This window comes from Pongo pygmaeus, chromosome 1, assembly GCF_028885625.2.
Source record: "Pongo pygmaeus isolate AG05252 chromosome 1, NHGRI_mPonPyg2-v2.0_pri, whole genome shotgun sequence".
In the NCBI taxonomy this organism is placed as follows: Eukaryota; Metazoa; Chordata; class Mammalia; order Primates; family Hominidae; genus Pongo; species Pongo pygmaeus.
In genome coordinates, this window is record NC_072373.2 from 89,803,573 (window position 1) to 89,821,663 (window position 18,091).

At 50.2% G+C, this 18,091-nt stretch overlaps 1 protein-coding gene across 1 annotated transcript; it reads right to left on the reverse strand.

The window, feature by feature from the left end:
- Positions 1-6,563: 6,563 nt before the first annotated feature.
- On the reverse strand, positions 6,564-12,349 carry NHLH1 (nescient helix-loop-helix 1). Its single transcript, XM_054439345.2, has 2 exons — positions 12,085-12,349; positions 6,564-8,867 (listed from the first exon to the last, which is right to left on the reverse strand). The coding sequence occupies exon 2, from the start codon at positions 8,693-8,695 to the stop codon at positions 8,294-8,296; it is 402 nt and encodes a 133-aa protein (XP_054295320.1). The 5' UTR covers positions 8,696-8,867; positions 12,085-12,349; the 3' UTR covers positions 6,564-8,293.
- Between the last annotated feature and the right edge of the window lie 5,742 nt (positions 12,350-18,091).

The window sequence follows — 18,091 nt, forward strand, 5'->3', positions numbered from 1 at the left end:
TTTGATCAAGTGGAAGAAAGGGTATCAATGACTGAAGATCAAATTAATGAAATAAAGCGAGAAGACAAGGTTAGAGAAAAAAGAGTAAAAAGAAATGACTAAACCTTCCGAGAAATATGGGACTATGTGAAAAACCAAATCTAAGTTTGATTGGTATACCTGAAAGTGACAGGGAGAATGGAACCAAGGTGGAAAACACTCTTCAGGATATTATCCAGGATAACTTCCCCAACCTGGCAAGGCAGGCCAACATCCAAATTCGGGAAATACAGGGAACACCACAAAGATACTCCTCGAGAAGAGCAACACCAAGACACGTAATTGTCATATTCACAAAGGTTAAAAATAAAGGAAAAAATGTTAAGGGCAGCCAGAGAGAAAGTTCGGGTTACCCACAAAGGGAAGCCCATCAGACTACAGCAGATCTTTTGGCAGAAACCATACAAACCAGAAGACAGTGGAGGCCAATATTCAACATCCTTAAAGAAAAGAATTTTCAACCCAGAATTTCATATCCAGCCAAACTAAGCTTCATAAGCGAAGGAGAAATAAAATCCTTTACAGGGCCAGATGAGGTGGCTCACGCCTGTAATCCCAGCACTTTTGGAGGCTGAGGCAGGCGGATCACGAGGTGAGGAGATCAAGACTATCCCAGCTAACACGGTGAAACCGCGTCTCTACTAAAAATACAAAAAATTAGCCAGGCATGGTGGTGGGCGCCTGTAGTCCCAGCTACTTGGGAGGCTGAGGCAGGAGAATGGCGGGAACCCGGGAGGCGGAGCTTGCAGTGAGCCGAGATCGCGCCACTGCACTCCAGCCTGGGCGACAGAGGGAGACTCCATCTCAAAAAATAAATAAATAAAAAATTAGCTGGGTGTGGTGGTGCACACCTATAATCCCAGCTACTTAGGAGGCTGAGGCAGGAGAATTACTTGAACCCAGAGGCAGAGGTTGCAGTGAACCGAGATCGCACCACTGCACTCCAGCCTGGGTGACAGAGGAAGACTCTGTTTAAAAAAAAAAAGAAAAGAAAAAAAGAAATGTTCTGAAAGTGATATTTCTAAAATGTACATCTGATGATGGTGTTTACCCCACTAAAGAATGTTCATTGGTTTCCCATCACTGTGTGGCCAAGCACACACTCCTTATTATGCTTCTCCTGACCTGGCCCCTGCTTACCTCTCCAGACCATTCTGTCACTTTCCTGTCCCACCAGCCCCTTGCACTTAATGTCCCAACAATACCACACTGCTTATAGCGTGCTCTTCCTCACCTGAGCTTCTCAGGGTTCCATGCCTTCATACCTACAGTGCCTTTACATCTTAGGTGGGGTTCCCTGGGAAGTGGATTCCTGAACTCTGAGATCGTATACAGGAGAGTGCCAGCGGGAGAGTTCTTGAGAACACCTGTGAGGTGTGAGGGAAGCTGCAATAAGCTGAGAGAGAAACTGAAAAGCAACACCGTGGCAACAGAGGCCTCTGTCCATCCCATGGGGGCTCTCAAGCTGGGATAACTTTGTAACCCTACATCAACCAGTCATTGCCCTAGGGAAAGAGCAACACCTCAGGCAAGGTGGCTTTCTTCCTCCAAAGGCAATTCCTGGAGAAGGACTCAGCTGTGAGTCAACACTTCCACAGCTGGAGGAGTGAGTGGCTTGTCCAGTGAAGGAGGAAATCTGTGAGGATGGTCTTGGCAGCACACCACAGAATTCACTGTATGCATCTCATGGTCTTCAAAACCCAGCTCAGAGTTTACCGGCTGCCTCCCTCACCAACACCCTCTCTCAGGTAATCACTCGCTTCTTTGCAGATGCCTCTCACTGTTGGGAAATTGACATGTTTACATGCCTGTCTCCCATACTCCCTCCCAAGTGGATGGCGGGGAGGGCCTGATCCTGTATTTCAGAATCCAGAACAGTGCCTGGTATACATTGGCTATTCCATAAAGGCATGTTGCACTGAATAAATTGAAATCAACCAATGAAAGAGGTAGCTACAAGCTTATAAAAGAAGGAGGCTGGAGTTTAATGCTAGAAAGGATAAAAGGGAAGTAGGCAGTAGAGATTCTCACTTGGGAACCACACTGGAGGCCCTGCTTGGGAGGCCCAAGAGTCCCAGGTTAGAGCAAATCAAGGCTCTGAGCTTGGGATGTCCAAAGAGGGGCAAGAGCCAGAGCAAAACCTGTAACCTATAAATAGCCATAGGTTATAGCTCATGGAGCTGGGAGACAAAGGTAAAACTTCAAGGGGAGAACGGGCTTCTAGGAAAGAGGAAATTCGACAGCTTCCTGTCCTTGCTCCATACCTGCCAGCTGTCACTGAGACTCCTACATTAAAAAGAGCACAGACACAAAAAAGTACACAGATATAGACGTGTTCAAAAACCAAAGAATCAGGTAAGCATGCCCAGATACAGAACACACACATAACACAGACACACAATAAATGAAACAGGCACAGACCAGAAAAAAATCAATCTGAAAATTATAGGCCATAACACATGTAAATGAACCACCTACGAATTCTAAACTCTATTTATCCCTAGTCAGCCCTCAAGCCTCCTTCACCTTCCAGAAATCTCTGACAAGTAGAGAATTCCAGATTGCAGAATTGCATTTCCTTCGTCCTTTGTCCCCAGTCAGGTCATTTCTTCTCTTTTTCAGGTTCTCAGCAGCTCCTAGCTGGGGATAGGGAAGAGGGAAAACGTTTCTGCTAGTAGCCAGCAGGGGACAGTGTTCAACAAGCAATAATCAAATCAGACTTCAACTTGCTGAAGGGAGGGAATGGAGGCGGAGGGAACCAGAAAAGCGTCCTCAGACCAACACATTGCTCTGTCACACCCTCGACCCATGTCTCCCTTTTTTTTTCCTGCTTCTTCAGCCCTCTTCTTCCCCTCAGCTGCAGTTTCTCCATCCTTCGTTTAGTAGATCTCATGGATTGTCCACTTGCTCAGAGAAGACTGAGCTCAGGAATTTCCCCCTCAGGGAGAGGCATCCCCCATAGCCTCTTGTCCTTTTCCATTCTGTCTTGGTTCCCAAGGTGGTCAGGACTTTGGAGTTTTCATCTGGACTCCTGACCAATGCTCACCCACATGAGGGGCTCAGTTCCAGGGCCACCTCTCAGGGGATGCTTGCATCCTGGTGCACAGCTGGTCTAGTAGAAGTGGGGTTGGGTGTCAGGCCCCTGCACTGCCCTTAGCCTGGTGCTTTGTATAGTGCACAAACTGTATAACAGTACAGTTGACCCTGCTACTTACTGCCCCTGAGATAGCATCTGATGAGCGTTTCCGGTGCTGAACACTTTCACGATGATCTCATTTAATCCTCATCACACCCTGGTGGGTCTTGTTGTCTTTCCTGCTTTCCATATGAAAAAGCTGTCACTCAGGGAGGGCATGCGGTTTGCTCGCTGTGGCACAAAGGGGAAAGGTGGAGACAGAGCAGGGACACGGGTCCTCTGGCTGCCGGGTGCGGGCTTTCTCCCCTCTAGCACAGTGTTGCTGCGCTGCCACCACTGCCTCCCTTCTTCCACTCCCTCTCAGCCTTTCAGGCTCATCTCTGCTTGCTCCCTTCTCCTCCCTGCGCTGACATCCCGGCACTGTGAGCCTCTTTCTTCTGCCCATAATCCTCATCCAATGAGAGGTCAAAAGCTCAGGAAAAAACACAAGAAAAAAGCAGAAAGATAAAGGAACTGGGTGGTAGAAAGGGCTTTCCAGAAAGAGGAAGAAGCAAAGGCAAAGAAGGCAGGGCCTGCACTGGGGGTGGAGAGGGAAGGGAGGTGGGTGGAATGAGGGAGCGGAGCACCCTCCACACTGTGCCCAGACTTGGGAAAGGGCACAGACAGGGCCTCCATTGTGTGGACACAAAGAGGCCATATGCCTGGCAGCCTATGACAGTGTGTGTGCGTGTGCGTGTGCGTGTGTGTGTGTGAGAGAGATATTTTAGGCAACCCCCACCCAGCCCCTGGGGCCTTGCCTTCTGCTCTGTCACTGGCGATGGGTTTGCTGAGTTACAGGACAGGGCGTTGATGAAGACAGGACTGGAGGGTCAGGCACCTGTGGTCACTAGGAATGGAAGAGGGCATGGACAGCTGGGGGAGCTATGGCCATGCATGGGATACTTGGCAAGGGGAGGAGGAAAGCAGGGGTGAAGTGCAAGAGTCCCATTCTGGGGTCCTCCAAACTGCCCCTCCCCCACCCCACCACCCACGAGTTGGGTTTAGCGGGATGTGGAATGAGGGATGCAGAGCAGATCCTCTTCTAACAATCCCTTTTCCCCAACCTCCCTATCTGCTAGCCCCAAAGCTTTCACTTTCCCCTCAGCCCAGGGACTTCCATCTCCCTGCCTTCTGCCTCCTCCCCCAGTGCCTGGTCCCCTGCTCCCTCCTCCTTCCACTCTCCACCGTCTTCTCCTGTCCTGCCCAGAGCGAGAAGAGCAAGAAGAGCGACAGCGGCAGCGAGTCCAATTGATTATCTGAAGAAATTCGGAGCTAGCAGTAGAACAGCTGCAGCTTCCCCCTCTTACCACCCCCAGGCCCTCAGGGATCCCTGAGGGGAGGGGCCCCCTAACCCCTTCTGCTCTCCAGCCCAGGCAAAGAGACAAGAGAGGGAGGCAGGGAGCCCAGAGGACTGTGGCTGCTGAGCACAGGAAGCACAAAGCTCTCAGGGCCAGGAATGGAAGACTTGGCTTCTAATCCCAGGCCATCATCATGAGTGAGTCACATCACCTGTCTGGACAGTAGTTTACCTGCCTTTGAAACAAAGTTGTTGGATTCAGTGATTTCTGTGTTCCCGTCCAACTCTGGTCCTTTGGAGTCCTGAAGTTCTCCCTGATCTCAGTTCAGCCCTCCCTTTTGCCAGGCTCTGGGCAGAGCACATGTCATTTAACTCACATGGGAAGGGGAAGATGTCAAGTCCTCCTGTATTAGGAAGCTCCTCCCTAAGTCTAACTCAAGCCCCTGGTGCTGCTTATGTCATTCTTTGTTCATCAAAGATGAAAACCCATAGCTGGGCACGGTGGCTTATGCCTGTAATCCCAGCATTTTAGGAGGCCAAGGCAGCAGGATCACTTCAGGCCAGGAGTTTGAGACCAGCCTGACCAACATGGCGAAACCCCGTCTCTACTAAAAACACAAAAATTAGCCGGGCATGACAGCCAGCGCCTGTAGTCCCAGCTACTCAGGAGGCTGAGCCATGAGAATGGCTTGAATGGGGAGGTGGAGGTTGCAGTGGGCCAAGATCCCACCACTGCACTCCAGCCTAGGCAACAGAGCAAGACTCTGTCTCAAAAAGATTAAAAAAAAAAAAAAAAAGAAAACCTTTCAGAACTGAAAGTTGTCTCTGCATTTCCCTCCTGCTGTTTGCCTTCAGCCTTCTCGTATGACCTTAAGTTTGGAGAGGATCTTCTAATGAACCTAGCCAGTGTTCCATCTGAGGCAACAATGTGCTCTATGATTTCTCTGCGTGTGGTTGATTCTCCAGCTTCTCTATTTGGAGTTCTCCTCTTGAGGCAGTCAGTGTCATTGCGGGACATCTCCAGGTGTTGCAAAATTTTTCTTCGAATTAAAATCTGCTTTCCTCTAACTTCTACTCACCGGTTTTGTTTGGCCTGCTGGGGCCCCACAGAATATCCCTGTTTGATTCTTCTTTCAATATTTAAAGATGGGTGTCATATTACCCCCAAGTCTACTCTTATCAAGACGCATATCCTCAGTTTTTCAACTATTTCTTCTATAAAGTGGTCTCCAGACCTTTTGGTTTCTTTGTCACACAACCCTAAATCCTCTCTAGTTTATCAATGCACCTATGAAAATACGGGGTCCAAAAGAGGGCTAACTGTCAGGCTGGGTCATTTTAGGGAGGCAGAGGGGAGTTGGCAGCATATGGTAGAAAGAACCTGGATTTGGGCCTTAGTTGTGCCCCCAGTTAGCTGTGTGGCCTTGGGTAAGACCCTGCCCTTCTCTGAGCTTTAGTGTCCCCATCTACAAATTCATTTGAGGGTCCCTTCAGCACTCTTTTTTTTTTTTAATCCCTGTCCATATTCTTCAGTGAGTCCAAGCCTGCCATCTGTTTTCCCCAGTATCCTAAGGCTGGGGAACACAAAATAGGCCAAGAACTGAGAATGCAGGGAATTTTGACCCAGCCTAGAGACAATAAAGGGGAAGGCAACGTCTCAGTTTCATATCATAGCTTTTCCCAGCAGCATGGACCCACAGACACATGTTTAACTTGGGTTCCACTGGAATACTCACCTCCTTCTCAGGCCATAGAGAGCAGAAGCGGAAGCACAACATCAGAGAAGTCAGATAGTGTCACTAAATGAGTGCCAAGAAGGGAGTATCTGGCACCCAGATTTTGGTAAGGAGATCTTGGACCTGTATGTTATACTCTCCCCTGCACCTCTTTTCCCTGTGGCTCCTTCTCTCTGTCTTCATTTGTTCCCCAAACTGAGCTCTCCTGACCCCATCAGAAGAAAGTATGAAGCCTAGGACCCTCAATGCCCACCCTACCATAACCTGCAGGCCAGCTTCCTAACCCAACTGAATGAACCACAACCATACCTGGTGCTACAACGAGGTCACTTTTATTTTTCTTTTTGTATGAAATTGGGAATGCAATCAGAAAGAATCACACAGAGATATACGACACAGACCCCTGGGGCCTGCTCTTGGGAGTATCAGGAAGAGGCAAGGGTCACAGGGCAGGCTGGGGAGAGAAAAGAGGCAGATGGGACCGGGTAGGATTGTCTAGGGGTGGAGGGAGTTGAGGAGGGACATCCAGGAGCCCCGGAGCTGGAGGAGGAGCACTATCCTGGAGGACTAGAGTGTCAGGACAGGTGGATCTGGGGAAAGGATATGGTGTGGCGAGCAAAGGGCATGCTCACACACACCAGGAGTTGAAGAAGGAGCAAGAAAAGGAAAGGAGTAAGCAGGGAGGAAGCAAGAGAGACCCGGCTAGAGCTGCTGGGAGCCCTTCACTCTACCCCAAAGTGCACAACTCGGCAATAAATAGCAATATTTATAAATAAATAAATAAGTAAATAAATAGATGAATAAATAAATAAATACATAAATAAATAAATATACTTGTAGAGCTAGGAGTTTGGTGCGAGGGAGGAGGGAGCACAGAAATGCAGTGAGTTCATTTCTTCTATGCAGGTTCTAAGACCCTTCATTCTACTGCTGACCCTGGGCTATAGTGTGCAGGTGGGGATCAGCAACGTGGAGTAGGGGCACAGAGTTGGGGGTCTCTTCCCTTGCCAAAGGCAGCTCAAGGAAAGAGAAAAAAAATGTAATAAGTAGGTCCTAGGGCCAGGAGAACTGTGCATTCCCAGTTCAGGCAACAATTGGGCATCCTCCTTGCATCGGGGGGAGGAACCAGTGAGGGTGCTGCACATTTTCAGGATGGGCTGAGATGAGGAAGCAGAAGCGAGATGTGGCCCACTCGTTGCCTGAGCCTTCTGCAAATACTCCAGGCTGTTTGGGATGTCATCCCCTAATCCGGGATCTAGATTTTCGTTTTTTTTTTTTTTTTTTTTTTTCTCTAGTGACACACAGGGAAGGAGAAAATTGGGACAGTAGGAGTCAGAGGCACAGGGAAGTGGCCAAACAGCTCAAAGAGGGCAAGGCACTCACTACCAAGTAAGATCTGAGGTCTGTATGTGCTAAGCCACAGGAACAAGATGGACAGAAACAGGAAGAGTTTTTCCATAATTCCCAGCTACTGAGATTCCCCTTACAGGAGTCAGGGCACCAACCCCTGCCTCCCCAGGGCCCCACCCCTCTGCCAAGCACTGAGAGACTGAGATCTTGGAGGAAGAAGCCCACTCCCCACTGTAACCCCAGCCTTCCTCCCTTGCAGTTCTGACAGCCCATCCCCACCATGGGCAGGAGAAGCTAGAACAGATAGGATACACAGCTGGGGTCTGTGGTCGCTGAAAATTTGGACATAGGGGTAGAAGACGCAGCATTCAGTGAGAGAGCTTGGGGGCAGACTCCAAGTGTGGCTGGCTTAGTAAAGCCAGCAAGGATTCCATACCAACCACACTAGCAAACAATTCTGCACAGCTGGGCCTCAGCAATAAACCCCGGAAGGAACCCAGGAGAATAGCCCTCGAGGTGCCTGGGTCAGAGAAAGGAAGATGCCCTCATGACCAGCCGGTGGGCTCTCTGCCTGTGCCCAGGGCCTTTGGGACTCCATGCCAAGGTATAAGGGCTCGGGGAGGACGCGGCCTTTCTAAGCAGTGAGCGGTGGAAAGGGGCCCCAGAGAGGCCCGGGAGGTGGGAGACAGGCCGAGTTCAGACGTCCAGCACGTGGTTCAGGTAGGAGATATAGCAGATGGCCAGGCGCAGGATCTCAATCTTGGAGAGCTTCTTGTCGGGGGGCAGCGTGGGCAGCAGCTTGCGCAGCTCGGCGAAGGCCAGGTTGAAGGCTTCCACGCGGATGCGCTCTCGCGTGGCGTGGGCCGTGCGGTACTTGGCTGTGGCGCGGCGCCGGCGCCGGCGCTCCTCGCGGCTCAGATGCTGCAGGTCTTTGCGGCCAGCCTCTCCCGGCTCTGGGCCTCGGGCCTGACCCCCTCCTGGACCCCCAGGCCCAGCACCATCAGGGCCCGCCCCGCCCCCACAGTCACTGAAGCCCGACTCAGTCTCTGAGTGGGTGGGTGGCAGGTCCAGCTCCATGGTGTCTGAGTTGAGCATCATGATGGAAACCCCCTGCCCTGTGAGATCAGGATCCCCTCCCCACCCCTCCCTCTGGGAGCTTGAAAGCTGGTGGTGGGAGGGGGAGGAAGGGCCTGGGGTCGTGGGGTCTGCCACTGAGCTCTAGAAGTCACTGCCACTTCAGAGTTCCATGGTCAGGGTTCCGGTCTGAAGCCTGAAAAAGAGAGAAGTGATAGCAGCGGAGGGAGGAGGGAGTGCTCAGCTCAGAGGTAGGAAAGCAAGTTTGAGATGGGCTGGGAGGGGTAAGGAACTGTGAGTGTGAGGGAAGAACAGCAGAAACGGGTGGGGGTCGGGGTGGGGAGAGGCCGAGAGACAGAGAGGCAGGTGGACAGGGTGAAAGGGAGAGGAGGACGAAAGGTAGCAAGAAGGGAAGAGAAAACGAGTAACAGGAAAGAAACAGAAGTGATGAGAAGGATACACCAGGCAGGTTAAAACTGAACAAGAGGACTGAAGACCTAAAACCATAAAACTCCTGGAAGAAAACATAGGGAGAGACCTTCATGACGTTGGACTCAGCAATGATTTCTTGGATATGACACCAAAAGCACAGGCAACAAAAAGCAAAAATAGAAAAAACGGGACCACATCAGACTTTAATTTATTGACGAATGTAATCAACAGAGTGAAAAGGCAATCTATGGAATGGGAGAAAATATTTGCAGATTATATATCTGATAAGGGGTTAATATCCAGAACATATAAATAAATCCTACAACTCAACAACAACAAAAAATCAAATAACCCAATTTAAAAATGGGCAAAGGAGGGATTGGGAGGGGGGTGAAATGAGAAATTACAGAATGGGTACCATGTATGTTATTCAGGTGATGGACATCCTAAGAGCCCTGACTTGACCATTATGCAATCTATGCGTGTAACAAAATTGCACTTGTACCCCATAAATTTATATAAATAAACATTTTTTTAAGAAAAAAAATGGGCAAAGGACTAGAATACACATTTCTCCAAAGATGTTATACAAATGGCCAACAAGCATATGAAAAAATGTTCAACATCACTAATTATTAAAATGCAAATCAAACCCACTATGAAATATCACTTCATACCCATTAGGATGGCTACTATAAAAACAAAAACAAAACAAACAAAAAATAAGTCTTGGCGAGGATGTGGAGAAATTGGAACCCTTATGCCTTGTTGGGATTGCAAAATGATGCAACCACTATGGAAAACAGTATAAACGTTCCTCAAAAAATAAAAAATAGAACTACCATATACTCCAGGAATCCTACCTCTGGGTATATATACAAACAAAGTAGGGTGTCAAAGAGATATTTGCATACTCATGTTCATAGCAGCACTATTCACAATAGCCAAGAGGTAGAAGCAACCCAAATGTCCATCAATAGACAACAGATAAACAAAATGTAGTATATACATACAGTGGAATATTATTCAGCCCTAAAAAGGAAGTTCTGTCACATGCTACAGCATGAATGAACCTTGAGGATATGATGATAAGTGAAATAAACCAGTAACAACACAAATACTGTATAGCTCCACTTATATGAGGTATTTAAAGTGGTCTAATTCATAGAAACAGAAAGTAGAATGGCGGTTGCCAGGGGCTGGAGGGAGAGGGGGTAAAGGGGAGTTGTCGTTTAGTGGGTATAGAATTATACATTTGCAGGATGAAAAAGTGCTAGAGATCTGTTTCACAACAATGTGAATATACTGAACACTACTGAATTGTACACTTAAAAATGGTTAAGATTATAAATTTTATGTTGTTTTTTACCTAAATGAATAAATAAAAGGAGGAAAAAATCTGAGCAAGACGGCAGCCACAGCTCCAACAGAAGTTAGCTATGACTCTAGATGCTTCCCAGTTGTGAGGGGAGAATACAAGCCTTGGCCCTGTGGTCCCCTCCCTTTCAGGGCCCCTCTCCACCCTTGCTGCCTGGGGTGGAGAGCGGATAAACACACAGATTGCCCATTGTAGAGTAGACTAGGACATATGGAGCTCTGCACAGCTGCCCCAGCTCTGCACAGCTCCCCTCCCAGTTCCCCAAACCTCCCCAGCAGAACCATTGTAGATATCAGATCCTGTCCACTAAAACCAGGGGAAGATATCTCTTCTCACCACCACCCCCCTATGCACAACCAGCCCCTTCCTCCACCTCTGTCCTCGAAATTTTCAGCCCTTGCCATTCCCTGGCCCTTTTGGAGGCTCGGCAAGGAAGATTGGGGAAAGGGAATATAATCAACCTTCTACCCCCATACTCTCCCATAGCCCAAGGAAGGTTCAGACATGGCCTGCAGAGGAGGACACAGACAGATTTTTGGGGCTACCCTTATGGGACTCAGCTAAGGTTTGCTTGTCCTAGGACCAGAGGAGATCAGGGCAAGGCAGCACAAACATGGCCTGGGAAAAGCTGGGGAAAGGGCTTTGCTTGTGTGCAGTGTTAAAGGGGAACTGTGGGCCACTCACCATCAGCTCAACTAAGAATGATTAGAAACAGAAGCACCAAGGTGCCTGCACCGTCGCTATCTCCCCTTCCTCCGCAGCCCTGCCTTTCCTGCTTGATAGATACTCTCACAGGGGTTAGGATCCTCCCAAGCCTTGCCCCACCCCACCACAGAGAAGATAGGTTCAAGTCAAGCCAACAAACAGCTATGAAGCTCTGGAGGGATGCAAGGTCATCCACATCTGATGACAAGTACACACACAATCTTAACAGGAAACAGAAGGTGGTTAGTGCTGAAATTGAGAACACATTCCATATTCTGGGGTTCAAATGAACTATGGGGGGATGGCAATAGTGTGGGAGGCCCCAAAGTCAGCACCTCCCAGTACATGTTTAGTGCCCCCAACTGCCCACCCCCATGCTGGGGTTGCGAGCAGGAGTTCAGCTGCGGGGTTCCCAACACATTTATCACATCTATCACAGGCTAATTCTCTCTGCCTGGTCCCTATGTTCCTTCATCCCTCATCGCTTTGCCATGCCCTTCCTTCCCCTCTCTGTGCTCCCCATCTGGCCCCAGTCTCATCTCCACCTGGTCCCACTGTCCTCCCCAGTTCCAGTCTCAGCAGCAGCTTCTATTTACCCATCAAGTCCTCACCCCCAAATCCACTTCTGGTCTCAAAGTTCCAGGGTCCAAGGATCAGGGGAGCAGCAATTCCAAGCCTGCAGGACAGGACTTCCCACCCCACTTCTGCCAGCCCTAACCCAACTGAGGATAGATAGGCACAAAGAGTCGAAGGGGAGGAGTGGAGAAGAGGGACATGCGGAGAGAGGGAGAGACACAGCGCACAAGGGAGAGAACTAGAGGGAGGCTCTAGGAAGGGGCTTGAGCCAGAGAATGGGAGGGACACGCCCATCCCTCCCCGCCCATGGTTTCCCCTTTACCTAGAAGGACCCTGTCAGGGGATCCAAGCCGGCAGGACAAGGGGCAGCGTTGACAGCCCCAGTCTCCTCTGGGTGCTCAGGGCTCATCCGTCTGCAAAGTTAGTGACCAGCTTTCTAGACTCTCAGGGGCAGCGTGGCATGGCTGTACAGGCTCCAGGGCAGATAAGAGGGGTACACATTGTGGGGGTGTAGGGCCCAGGTGGAAGTGGTGGGCTTGGCCAGGTACTGGGGCCAGCCACACTCACACACACCCTCAGACACATACACACCTGAGCTGGCCCAGCCCTATGTATATATATGGAGATACACACACACACCCCCAGCTCTCCATTGGCTGGCCCAGGCCCACCCCCCCCTCATCAATATTAAACAGCCAGGCCAGGCAGCCATTGGCAGAGGGATCTGGGAACCCCCTGGGAGCTGGGGGCGGGGGCTGGCCCTGGGGGGGGCAGGGAGTGGGGGAGCAGGGACATCTGTTCTCCATGCATATTTCATAAGCAAGAAATGGAGAGCTGGGGAAGGGGTGGGGCTGGGGCGAGAGCCAGGGCAGGACCACAGATGAACCCCCTCAGTCTCCCACACCAGAGGCAGCAGGGCAGAGGCTCCCAGCTAGCTATGGTTAGGTGCCATGGCCCCATTCTGAGTCCCAGCGTGACTTGGACAGCCCCTTCCTGGTGTCTCTTTTTTCCTGAGAGGAAGACTCTTCAAGGTACTAACAGGGAAACCGAGAAAAGAGCAAGTGGACAGCACTAAAATGCAGAAGAGGACCCTAGGGTCCTGGCCCTCAAGCTCTTATCCTTCATAAAGCTGGTACCCACTGCTTGCCAGACTGCCTGTAGCAACTGTTCAGGCCCCTACGCTCATCACCCTGAGACTCAATCACCCCCATACCCTCTTACCCCACCCCCTATCTTCCTACCTAACCCATCACCAAGGGGAGGAGCAGGATCAAATTTGGGACACAGACCCCACAGGGAGTTTTTCTAGGCTGGCCAGCCCAACCTGACCCACTGGGAATTAGAGGGCTCTTAGGAAGAAAGAGGTAAGGGCTAAAAGGAGAGGAGTGGAGGAGTGCCAAGATAGGAAGAACCAGGATTGAAAGGACACTGGGAGAGGAGGGCAGGGCAGCCTAGGCAGGCTCTGAGTGTGTTTTGAGGGCATAAAATCAGCAATAAGAAAACCAGATACAAAATTATATGCAAATGGGCACTGATTAAGTTCCCATCAATAGCTCAGCAGCCTCCAGCATGTATATGCAAGTGTGTGTGAATGTGAATGTTAAGTGTGAGTGTGTGTGCATATGTGTGTGTTGCCGAGTGGCAGGATTGAGGAGGGGCAGCACAGGGACCAGAGTGCATAGAGAGACAGTGCACAGAGGGTTTCAGTATCTGAAGTTCTCTCCCCACTCAGCTGTTGGATGTCTTCTCTGAACCTTTGAGAGTATTCAAAAGAACCATGGCTGGAGTGGACTCCAGAGGTAGTGTGGTACAGTGAAAAAGGCTCTGTCAGCTGTGTGACCTTGGACAAATAACAACCTTTTGAGCCTGGACCTCTTTTCCTGTAAAATGGGGTTGATTATAGCTGCTTCTTAGGTTGCCATGGAAATTAAGGGAGATAATATGTGTAGCGGGCCTAGAGCTTAGTAGGAGCACATCCCACCTTCAGGCTGGAGGGACTTGCCATTTCCCTGTTGCTGGTCAACCTTTTCCGGGCTTTCTCCAGGGTGAAGCATTCCCTGAGGGGAGTCCCATAATTCCTCCCCAAGCTCCCCCACCTGCCCCCACCCCTGAGTCTGGGAGGTGCCAACTCCCACCTGGGCAGGCCCAGACAGGTGCCCAGGTGCCAGCAGATGGGCTGAGCTGGAGGGGAAAGGAGGCTTGAGGAGGGGGGCTGGGGGGCAGGGGATCAGGTGGCGTCTCAGTTCTTGCATCATCATTGCCATGGTGCTGATTAAAAACCAATCTCCACCTAATGAGCCCCCAGCAACAACAATATACCTCCTCCACTCTCCTGCCTTCCACCCCATCCAAGAAATGGGGAGACCAAGAGATTCAGGAGAGAGTGCCATGGGGGAGATGAGACATACAGAAAGAAGGGGAGATGAACAGAGACGGGGAAGGGGAGGGAAACGATGAGAAAGACACGGGAAGATACCGAGTCTCAGGGAGAGAAAAAAATGAGAAACCAGAGTCATTGGGTAACAGACATGGGGAAGACATAGGGAAATGGGAAGACACGGTCTCATGGGGAGATCGAGACACAAAGGAGGTAAAAAGATTTTTTTTTAAAAAAAAAAAAGAATGGAAACAGAATTGCCAGGTTGCCAAGGCTTTGTGGAAGACTTGGAGACCCAAGCTATGGGAGAGATAGAGACTTGGGGAGAGGCTTCAAAAGAGGATGCTGCGGCCGGGCACAGTGGCTCACGCCTGTAATCTCAGCACTTTGGGAGGCCGAGGCGGGTGGATCACCTAAGGTCAGGAGTTCAAGACCAGCCTGGCCAACATGGTGAAACCCTGTCTCTAATAAAAATACAAAAATTAGCTGGGCGTGGTGGCGGGCGCCTGTAATCCCAGCTACTCGAGAGGCTGAGGCAGGAGAATCGCTTGAACCTGGGAGGCAGAGGTTGCAGTGAGCCGAAATTGTGCCCTTGCACTCCAGCCTGGGTGACAAGGGCAAGACTCGGTCAAAAAAAAAAAAAAAAAAAAAAAAGGAGGCTGCTAGGGAGACACAGACTTGGATGAATACAGATGTGGAGGAAACAGCTATTCAGCGACAGGGAAATACTGACACCATGAGACAGAGTCCTGAGGGAGGCCCCAAGGCAAGGTGGGGCCACAGAGGCACAGGGTAAGCAGAGAGCAGACAGTTGGGAGGAAACAAAAAATACCAGAGACAAAGAGAACAAGATGGGGAAAGGCGATAAACTGAATGAGGGAGATGAGGGACTATTACTGAAACAGGGAGGCCAGATCCCAAAGAGTAAGACATTGAGGAAAAGAGAAGCAGAATCTAGAGAGACCCCCAAAGCAGAAAGGAACCTTGAGGATGGCATAGAGAATGCAGGAAGAAACCAAACCCCTTGCAGGGCTCCCTCCTTTCAGGCCATTTTGCTCAGATACTTAAGCTCTGCAACCTCCATCCCTGAAGCACCCCGCCTCAACCCGTCCCAGTTCAAGCCAAGGTTCCATGGGAGAGGAGGGTGAAAGAGTGCTCTGGGGGTTGCTCCTCCTCCTCTGCATCTGGCATCCCAGGATCCTGGACTCTGGGGCCTCCTGCCCCAGTTTTCACTTAGGATTTCAGATTTTGCTCCTTAGGGGAGTAGCTAAGGAGCAAAAAGAACACAATTGTGATAAAGAGGACATAAACGCATGAAATGGTGGGAAGAACTACATCTACTTAATTTGGGGGCAGTTACATGTGGGTCTAAGTCCTGGTGACCTTGGATAAGTCACTTAACCTTGACTGAGTTTTATTTTGTCAGAGCAGTGACACCCAGGTGAAATAATGCATGGGAAAGTGCTAGGTGAACTGTTTAAAGTGCTCATCCCAACCTCCTATGGTGATTTAAAAGTGGCAAGAAGTTTCATACACACATATATCTGAGGCATTACGATTATGGAGGCTGGGGAGAGTTCTGAGGCCAACCCAGGTTGTCTGGCCTCTGGCCCCAGGGGAAGGGAGAACCCTTGGAGTTGTGTGTGGGTCTTTGCTGTAAGGAGGACAGGAAGACCAGGGCCTGGGGATAAGGAGGATGATTATGGCTTTATAGTTTGTTGTTATTTTACTTTCTTTTTGTTGTTTAAAAATCTCCACTAGCTTTTATTTGCTATAATCTGATAATCAAGCAAAACCTGATACAATAGAATGAGTGTTCCTGCTATTTTACATTTTATAGGCATTCACTTTTTCAGATCATGATTCACAAATCTTTCCCCATAGCCTGAGAGGTAGATCGTCGTGGGAGGGGAGGGAGGTTGGTGTGTAGGGAAGACACAGGGGCCTGGGCCTTGTCCTTGAGGGTGGGGGGAGGACCTGGAGGAGCTGGGAAGCAGTGGGTTTGGCAGGAGAAGGGGTGACATATGTGGGGAGCCCTGGGGACCCAACCAGGCAAGCGGCTGGCAGGGAGAGCAGACGACATTAACCCTCGCTGTGCCACACTGCCTGACCCTTCCCAGGAGTGGCCTATGGCTAGGGTGTTATTTTGTAACAGTGGCAGTGTTTTGGGTCACAGGAGCAAGACAGGCAGAGCTTGCTCCTCCTGGGCAGGAGCTGTTGTTTCTGGGAAGGGACAGCCTGTCTTGGATGTCTTCTGTCTTAGCTTCTTTCCTTGTGTTTTTCAGCATGGTCTCTGTCAGTCTGTCTTTCTCTGTCTCCACCTCTCTGTGCCTCTGGAAGGTGACAGCGGGTCTCCACTCTGGCTCACTACACAATCTGTCACTCTCTCTGCTGCCAGCCCGGCTGGAAGCCCCCCCTTCTCAGCACCCAACTGAGCCCTCTCGTCCCGGCCCTCTAGGCTGTATTGCCTTTGTCTCCTAAGGCGGCCTCCCCTTTCTTCTTTCCTCTCCACTCACCTCTCCTCAGCTCATAGTCCATCTCCAATCTCATTATGGCCTCCAACCACTGGGCTCCCCCCTAACCCCCGCAATCTCTTCTCTTCCCTCCCCCATCCATCTGTCTTCCCTGAAGCTCTCTTCTTTGTGTCCACCCATCTGTCACCACCAGCTCTGGGCTTACTCCCCTCCTGGCCACGCCCACCTGGCCTTTCTCCCCTCAGGCTGGGATCCCTCACAGCACAGCTTTCAGCCTCCCTTTCCGCCTTCAGCCCTTCCAGGAACCCCCTACTTCCCTAGTTTCCTTTCACTAGCTTATCCTTTTCTGGATACCCTCTCTTTTCACTTTTTTTCTTTCTTCCCTCAGTTTATCTAACTCCTTCTCAGTTGTGAGTTGGGAGAGATAGTGGGGACTCTAGGGGTCCTAGCCCCCAGCCCCTGAGCATCCAACTAGCCTGAGCCAGAGGCTGTAACATTTACTCACAATTGCATCATCTCGGACTAATGACTTCTCCTTAGGCCTCCTGAGATGACCTCTCCACTCCTGCTCCAAGTTTCCCCTGATTGGGGACAGGGGCAACAGCTGCCCTTTTCCACAATAGGAGTGGGAGAGCTCCTCTAGCTTTGGAGTTTGAATTCAGCAAGGAATAAAAATGCAATCTGAGGCCCTTTGGGACCCCAACCTTCCAGGGGTCCCTGCTTCCCCAGTTTAACTTCAATTCCTGCCAAACTTTTTTTGGGAATGGGATGCTGGGTGACAGGGTCTTTTCTATGGTGTTATGCCACAGTTTCCCCATATTCCTGCTGTCCCTGGGTTATAGGGCAATAGTGCCCCTCAGGCTTTCCTCCCTAGAGTTGATTCTCCTGCTACCTTTGAGAGTTCAGGAATTGATCAACCTCTCAAACGTTCCCTGCTCTGGGTTTTCAGATGAAGGGAGAAGGAAGAGGCTTCAACTCCAGCTCTCTCTTCAAAGAACAAGACTGACAGAGCCGGGGGGACCTGAGAGCAGTCCCTTATCTAACTACATTTTACAGAGGGAGGAAATGCCCTTTCCAAGGTCACAAAGAGCATTAGTGGCAGAGTCCTGGTCCTTAGCTTTTCCCACGATGTTCCTCCATACTGGCCTCGCCTGGGAAGCAAACCCTTCATCCTCTGAACTTCTCTGTAGAACTTGTTTATAGCACTGATTTTGCATGGGGCCTATGCTGCCTTGCCTGTTATTTATCTTATGTCTTGTCCTGCCATCTAGACTCTAGGTCCCAAATCTCCAAGGGAAGGTACTCTATCTCTTCCCCTTTATCCATGCTGGGCAGAATGCCCTGCCCAGAGCCATGCTCAATAAATGCTTATTACTGCTGTGGCTGCCCGTGCAGAGGTACAGAAGGTTCTAATCCTAGTTCTGTCTCTAATTTGCTGTGTGGCCTTGGGCAAGCCACATCACTCCTCTGGGCTGTTT

What these genes read in the sequence shown, in the direction of transcription:
- NHLH1 (XM_054439345.2), bottom strand. Translation starts at nt 8,695, where the DNA reads ATGATGCTCAACTCAGACACCATGGAGCTGGACCTGCCACCCACCCAC.